The 8,553-nt window shown below is 30.0% G+C and overlaps 1 protein-coding gene across 4 annotated transcripts in view; it reads right to left on the bottom strand.

The window, feature by feature from the left end:
- Nucleotides 1-118: 118 nt before the first annotated feature.
- LOC143248442 (histone-lysine N-methyltransferase, H3 lysine-79 specific-like) overlaps nt 119-8,553 on the bottom strand; it is a 61,778-nt gene continuing 53,343 nt past the window's right edge. For 3 of the 4 annotated variants that reach the window (XM_076496801.1, XM_076496803.1, XM_076496799.1), the window contains 2 exons: nt 4,571-4,714; nt 119-253 (listed from right to left, as the gene is read on the bottom strand). In XM_076496801.1, the coding sequence (XP_076352916.1) occupies nt 149-253; nt 4,571-4,714 (249 nt within the window). In that variant the 3' untranslated portion in view covers nt 119-148. Of the gene's footprint in view, nt 254-2,868; nt 3,402-4,570; nt 4,715-8,553 lie in introns of those variants that run through there. The other variant, XM_076496802.1, reaches the window with a different exon arrangement.

Raw genomic sequence — 8,553 nt, 5'->3', positions numbered from 1 at the left:
CAAACAAATAAAAGAAGCACATGCACCATGCTAGTACACCAGCTGATTAGAGCTTTAAGCTACTAACTTCACATATCACCCAACATTTGGGGATACCTTTGTTCCTGTCGACTTGGCACAGGGTTTTGGTTCTCACGTGAAATGTGTGTTACACCAAAAGCTGGCCCTGCTCAGCCTCCAGAGACAGGACTTGTGACTGGAGTACAGAGGTTCTTCCTTGAAGTTCTTTGTGCCATGTTACTATCTCTCTAGCCTGTTAAAAAACAAGCACCAACTGTGAATTTTTTCCTGTGATTGTAAATTACTTCAAATCACAATATTATCTCTCTCTCTTTAGCCTAATTAGACATGTGTTTCAATTGAATTAGTACTATTATGATTTGTTAAACTTTCAAATGGTGTTTAAAAAAGAATATGGTATTCAATAACATGCATATTCATTAAAAATACACCAAGAGTTTCAGATATAGAACTGAGTAAAATAAAACCTAGAAGATGAGAAACACATCTGTGTAATTAGGCCTTTTGTATAACATTATAACTTTTAGCTGTGATGCTTTTATTGTTATTTTATACAAACAAATATTTATTTATAGTGTACACGTACCTCAACACCGGTCTAATAAAAAAAATGTAAGATTTTATAGCTTTATAAATTAGATGAGAAACATACATGAAAAGAAGTAGAAAAGATGTTCTCACAAACTCTACCTTACAGAACATGTTCATCATTGACTAGATTCTTAGAGTATTATTTCAAAATGCTGATAAAAATATAACTCAAGATGGTATTATGTCACATACAAAATGCCTTTTCACAGTATGCATAATTTACTGTTTTAATATCAGAAATATGAAGGTGTTTCAACTGAGTGTTGATTTATAATTTAGTATTTGCAATTCTTTCTTACAGCTCTTATTCTAAATGAGCAAAACTAAATAAATTACAATCACATGAACGTTGATTCCACAATGACACTTTCAGTTTTACTGCAAGCTTTTAATTTTAATCCAGCAGAGACCAGCAAAACATCTGCAGTCAGATTATTATCTTTATACCAACAATACTTCTCTGAGTACAGGATTTCTAGAATAACACAAAAGAATTGTACTCACAGATACAGAAATCTGTAAATCCACTTGTCTTAGGCCTAACACTAGTTAAGCTTTTATTAAATATATCCTTAAATATACAGTTGAAATTGTATACATTCGTTGTTTTACTTTAGATACAGCTAAACTTTAATACACTTAATACGATCACTAAGTGAATTTATAAAGTTATTCTCTAACCTATTCGTTGTTAGACCTCTTTAAAAACTTTTAATACATTTTTGTACAAAACTTTTACTAAACTATATTTACATCTAATGATTTTGTTTGTTTAAACCTAAGCACAAAACTGTGCAATGGGTTATCTGCAGGCATGCCAATGACATTTATGAAAAAAAGAGGAAAAGGTATATAGCCTGCCAGCCAGAGCCACAGCTGGCACAGCCAGCCTGACCAGGATAGTCCGGGGCATGCCCCGGAAATTTTAAAAAATGGATGCTATTTGGTGTGATTTGGTGCAATCTGGGACATAATTTCTTTATGTTTTTTGACATTGCAATGTTGGAAAAGTACACAATATATATCATATAAAATAACAAAAGGAAATTAAAAGACTAAATCAAACTAATAAAAACTATAACTTTCATTTACAGTTTTTAGCAGATTGATTTTATTCTTTAATTTGCATTCATTTTTAGAAGATATATCAAAATATCTAAAATTAACAAATAAAATAAAAGTAAATAAATGAAATTTAAGATTGTTTCTTTGCTATTTATTCAGTTTAATTTTTTCTAAATCAAAATATATTAGTAATATGAGTTAATAAAGCCAAAATAACTCAGTAAATATTTCAAATACAAATCATTTCATTATTATCCTTTTGTCATCAATAATCATCAACAACTGGTATGCTGCCAATTAAATGTTTGACAGTTATTGCCAAGAACTACTTCTCTGCTGCATATATTCCATACAATTTTCAAATCACATAAAATTACTCTTTTGACTAATCATGACTACCTACAGTTCAAATTGTTCATCTATGCAATCTTGTCATTATACTACTGGTACCTTAATGTCAGTGAATTTTCCATTCTTTCACAAATTGACAATACAAACTAAAACAGCATATGAAGGAAAGCTATGACATTGCTTAAAATTCAACTACTGATATGGTTCAATATTAAACTACTGATATCAGTGATATGCCTCAGACATTAAATTTTGTACAGTCACTGACATCAACAACTACTGCTCTGCTGCATGTATTCCATTAAAATTTCAAATTACTTAAAATTACTCTACATGACTACCTACAGTAAAACTTGTTCATCTATACAATCTTGTCAGTAAATTACTGGTACCTCAATATCAGTATATTTTTCATTCTTTCACAATACAAACTGAAACAGCAAATCAAGGAAAGCTTTGACATTGCTTCAAAATAAAATTAATGATATGCTTTAAAATAAACCACTGGCACTGTATGCTGCAGATAATAATAAAATGTTTTTCAGTCACTGATATCAACTTCTGCTCTGCTGCATAAATTACAGTCAAATTTCAAATCACTTAATTTCCTTTAATCAATCTTGGCTACTTTCCTCTTTTTGAGACAAGGGTTTCCAGTGCTCTCTTGCTTTTCTCTCTCTCTGTGCTCTCTGCCTCTGCAGCTTTCTGGACTTTTCTTTAGCCAAGGTGGCTGGGCCAGATTTCACAGAACCATAGGCCTCAAACCTTTCTGCCCTTTTCTTCTGATTCTCCCTCAGCTTTGAGGTATACTTTGAAGCTGCTGATCTAATGGTGTTACACATTCTCTTGTCTACAGGATCAAAATGAACATCTTTCCTTTTAAACATTTCAATCGCTGTTGTTTCTTTGGAGCGTAGAGAATATTTTATCGTCTGGTATGCACACGATACCAGACCACGAGACCTGCAACGAGACAAAACGAGACTGCCTCCAAGATGGCGGTCAGATTTTTTTTTCTGCAATAAACATTGAAAAAATACGATTTCTCCTCAAAATCCCCCTACCCGGCCCCCAAATCACTCATATTTTCTCCTTGAATTTACACAAATCTCGTGGGTGATCGTTGGCTGTTTGAAAACCGCGGAAATCCGCATTTCAGCAGAAAAATGCCACTCATGTATCTGTGCTCTGCCCACTACGGGTATTAAAATCCAGTTTCTAGTGGTATTAGTCTGCTGTGCCACTAGGGGTCTACACCCAATAAAGTGCATGCATATTTATAACACAATATGTATTTTCAGGACAGACAGAAACTGGGTATCATTATAACAAACTATCCATTTTTATTCTTGTTGACCACGACAACATATCACCTGCAACAAGAGACATGTGTATTATTATTGCACATGCACTTGTCCAAAATATGTGATTGTGAATGAATGGTGCTTATGTACATGTTAAAATGAAATAAATAGAACGGAATGTTTGTGAGTAAACAACAAAAACTTCTTAATGATGTTGTCAGCTAAATCTACTAAAAAAACCACTATCTGTTTTCTGAAGAGAATAAAATATAAACAGCGTTGTTGCATGGTGCGATTTCTAAATACAGAACACTGATCGCTTCAATAAAGTTGTTTAAACTGTGTTCAAATGAATGTTTCATTTTATCCATTTTTTAAATTAAAAGCTCAAAACTTGTGTGTGTGAAGTACTCTAGTTCAGTATCATTACTACAGTTAGTTTACCAACAATTTTATACTGATATATACATAATACCATAACGACCACCTTCTAGTTCAATTATATCACAGACTACGACTCAATGAAGTCGGTTTCCGTATGAATAACTCTGTATCTTAAAGTGTGTACTTAGCTTGCCTCATGAATTATGGAGTAAATGTATTAGGTTCACCATAAAATCAGTCAAAGGAAAATAATTTTTAACTGTGATCAAATTTGTAACTACATTCCATTAATAAGTCAGGTGTTAGTAATGACAATCCAGAGTAGATGTTTCTCAGTCCAATACCTTAAGCTAAACAGTTATTGAGGACTAATATCAAGAGAAAATTACTTTTATTATGACAATTAAATTTCTTTAAATCATGTCAAGTTCTGAAAGATAAAAATCTGATGTTTACTAAGTTTAAAGTTAATTTAGAGTTACGTAATCTGCCCAAGTTTCATGACTGACATCAATGTTCTAAACTGTAATTATGATGTAATGTGCTTACCACATTTTCATGTATGCAATTATATAGTGTATCAATAACCTCAGTCTACACATACATCTAATAAGTTTAAGAAATTATAAACATTAAGTTCAATGACTACCAAATAACTGTAGGCAGCACCACCACCAGCTCTAACAGTTAACATCAATTTTGTATTCATCAGGATTCTTTGAATAGGTTTTTAAAAATTAATACTTGTATTACTACATTAAAAAATTACTTTGCTCAAAAGCTTGGAGATTATTTTACCATGAAAGATATAAACACTGCTATTCAGCTATGATAGGCCAAAGACAATTAATTACCTTTTCCAACAGGTGTAACGGTGTATTTTCCTGAACTCCAAGCTCAGTCAACCTCAGTTTTAGCAGATTAATACTGTCTTCTGTCAAAGTTTTTATCTGTTTTTCTAGTTGAGATATCTTCAGTGCTAGACTGGCTTTCTGGTACTTTAATGCAAAACAAGAGATGTTTTACCAAACATTTGTAGATGAATTTTTTATACAACATTTACTAATGGTTGCAACTTAGATTACTGCTATGAAGATTAACTATAAATAACATTAAGATAAAACCACAAAGAAAACAAACATTTTGATACTTAACAGCATTAAAAAAAGTGATACTCATCTCTCGAGGCAAATTTAAATTCAAATACATTATACTATTATGTACTACAAAGCAAGATACCACTATTTATAAATGGATGAGAAATTATCATTTGTTGAAAGCAACAAAATTCCCTTTTGAAATTTTGATAACTTCAGGTTAGTGGAAAGAAAACACATAACTGAGAAGATACTTTCCAAATTCTGAAAACTATAACTTTTATTATCAAGACAATGGATAATACTGAATCGATTAAGAAAGGCCACCAATACAACAAGTTTCCATTATGGAAAGAGATAATACCATAAGTTTCATTCAGTCTTAATTATCATACATGAACTGAATGACATTTGGGTATATATATGTAACTTTAGAGTTTAGAAGTAATCTCCAAATTTCTGTTAACGCTCCCACTACAAGCTCATTCAAATCGGCTGTGTTTGAAAGTCCAAACTGATCTTTATAGCCTGTATACTCGAAGTTCTAACATATTTTGTGCATCTTCATAAAATTTCATAAACTTTCAGTGAACATTACAAGTGTTTTGTAGACAAAAAAATCTGAATATTTAATAAAATGTTTTTATCACACATTTCTTGGTGAACATGGAGTCAAAGTGTTAGTTGTTCTGCACAAAAATGATTTTCATGTTGAGAATACTTTTCTTCATCTGAAAAAATCTCAAACTGTATTTGCACAATCTGTAAAAACTTTTAAATGTTTGTTTTATTTTTCAGTAAAACTTTTTTCCTCTCTATCAAAGTTCTACAAGACACCAGCCAACTTGACCGACCTTGTAACCACCATAAAAATATGAAATAAATCTAAATTCTCTCCTTTTCTTTTTTCTTTCTAGAATCACTTCAAATTTTAAAATGAAACATTTGCTTATTCTAAATAACTTTCAATTCATAACAGTATAAATATACATACATACATGTCTATATCTAAGTGTTGTTCTACTGTCCTTTGAACTGTATCCGACTAATAATGCCACAACTTAGTGAACTTGCAGCTCAAGTTATCTCACCAAATTACATGACACATGTGCTACTACAGCATGTACCCCATGAAAAATTATTATTTTTCTCTCTAGTTTATGCAATCTAATCTAATAATTTTTAATTTTTGTTAGTTTTATAATAATAATAAAGAAAGAATACAAATAAAAACAATACTGTATTTACATGGGACATTTCTTTTGTTGACTGCCAATAAAAGTTTCTTTTTCAAAACTAAAAACTGTTATTAATGGCATTATTTAAGTAAGAAAACAAAATATATAGATATAGAAAGCAGACAATGTCTCACAGTCTTTCTGGCATGTTAACTTTGTGACAAGAGTCAATAAAATTCAACTGAGATCACTGATGTGTTTCCCATGAGAATAAAATTTGAAATCAACATATAACAGATTAAACATTTGGCTTTCTATCAGTTATAAATAATATAGTATTAACTCTTTCTTTCCACTGAGCATGTCACAAGGTTTTACCATATTGCATTCAAAATTTATTTTAAGCACTTTATTATCAAAGAATATGAACATACTTGGAATTAAAGTGTAACCATTGTTTTAATATAAGTTGTAAGTTCTTAGTTTTAGACGAAAATATTTCAAACAAATTCCTAAGTTTTGCCTCTCCATGAGAATTGTGACATCTACTCTCTAGGTATCCATTATTCTTTAACTTACTTACCACCCCTCCAAGAAATACAAAACTTAAAAATAAAATACACGTAACATTGTCATAATTAAACCACAGCTTTAATTGTATTTGTTTCCAAATCCATGCTCTCTTTCACAAGTTACCAATAGTTTTCTTTGAACAGCAATGAACCAGACAAACTCACAAGGTTTATTAAAACCTTTATTTCCTTTATAGATTCATGTGTATTATTTATCTGTTTACCATATTGTGTCAAAAGAATACTGTCACCTAAATAAATAATCTGATCACAGTTGTTGTATTTTATAAGCAATTATCTAGAAGACTAAAATATTTTATAAACAAAAATTCTATCTCTTTCCTTTATTGTGAATTAGTGTCTTCAGGAGTAAGGATGCACAGAAAATGTAATAACATTATTATACTTGACAAAAGATTCAGTTCACAGAAGTATATTGTAGCAGAATGGTCAATGTCCATGTCTAACTTCATGTTTTTATAAGAATTATTTTCTGGCATATTTGTCAATGTTACAATGTTAGATCAGAAACTAATTTCACAGTGTGATGTAGAATAGTGCTTTTCAAATGGTTCTATCCATGATTTAGTAAAATTTAGTATTACTTACAACCAAAGAAATTGTAAATTTAAAGTGATACTGCACACTGAGTTTATTAATGTTATTTTCTTTTTTGTTGTAATACACACAAATTCATCTTTAACAAAACCAAAACATTAAGATGTATGTAATATCAGTAACGTTGCATTAATGGAAAATTTCCTTACGTCTACAGATATTTTTGTAGAAAAACCAAATTCTGTATAACTTGTTTCTTTATTAGATATAAACTAAATCCATGTATTAATAAGAATCTAATTTATTTTGTACTGTTCTGGCAACCCTACACTGAGTATCGACCTGAACTTTGAAAACACTAATACAGAACAACAGTAATGAGTAATATACTGGATACTTATGGTATATTTGTCATGTTTCACAAACAATTATCTGTAAATGTAATAATGGCACATTAAATTATAAATGCTCTAAAAATTCCTAATATAAACACAAGGTTTTTAAATGTTTCTGTTTCCTTAACAGTTACATTATTCCAAGTATAAACACAAGGTTTCTAAATGTTTCTGTTTCCTTAACAGTTACATTATTCCAAGTATAAACACAAAGTTTCTAAATGTTTCTGTTTCCTTAACAGTTACATTATTCCAAGTATAAACACAAAGTTTCTAAATGTTTCTGTTTCCTTAACAGTTACATTATTCCAAGTATAAACATAATGTTTCTAAATGTTTCTGTTTCCTTAACAGTTACATTATTCCAAGTATAAACATAATGTTTCTAAATGTTTCTGTTTCCTTAACAGTTACATTATTCCAAGTATAAACATAATGTTTCTAAATGTTTCTGTTTCCTTAACAGTTACATTATTCCAAGTATAAACACAAAGTTTCTAAATGTTTCTGTTTCCTTAACAGTTACATTATTCCAAGTATAAACACAAAGTTTCTAAATGTTTCTGTTTCCTTAACAGTTACATTATTCCAAGTATAAACACAAAGTTTCTAAATGTTTCTGTTTCCTTAACAGTTACATTATTCCAAGTATAAACACAAAGTTTCTAAATGTTTCTGTTTCCTTAACAGTTACATTATTCCAAGTATAAACACAAATATTTTAAATGTTTCTGTTTCCTTAACAGTTACATTATTCCAAGTATAAACACAAAGTTTCTAAATGTTTCTGTTTCCTTAACAGTTACATTATTCCAAGTATAAACACAAAGTTTCTAAATGTTTCTGTTTCCTTAACAGTTACATTATTCCAAGTATAAACACAAAGTTTCTAAATGTTTCTGTTTCCTTAACAGTTACATTATTCCTAGTATAAACACAAAGTCTCTAAATGTTTCTGTTTCCCAGTTACATTATTCCAATTATAAACACAAAGTTTCTAAATGTTTCTGTTTCCTTAACAGTTACATTATTCCAAT

The sequence above is a fragment of the Tachypleus tridentatus genome, chromosome 4 (genome assembly GCF_004210375.1).
Source record: "Tachypleus tridentatus isolate NWPU-2018 chromosome 4, ASM421037v1, whole genome shotgun sequence".
Classification (NCBI taxonomy): Eukaryota; Metazoa; Arthropoda; class Merostomata; order Xiphosura; family Limulidae; genus Tachypleus; species Tachypleus tridentatus.
The sequence above is the reverse complement of the archived record's forward strand: the minus strand, read 5'-3'. Positions and strand labels throughout refer to the sequence as shown.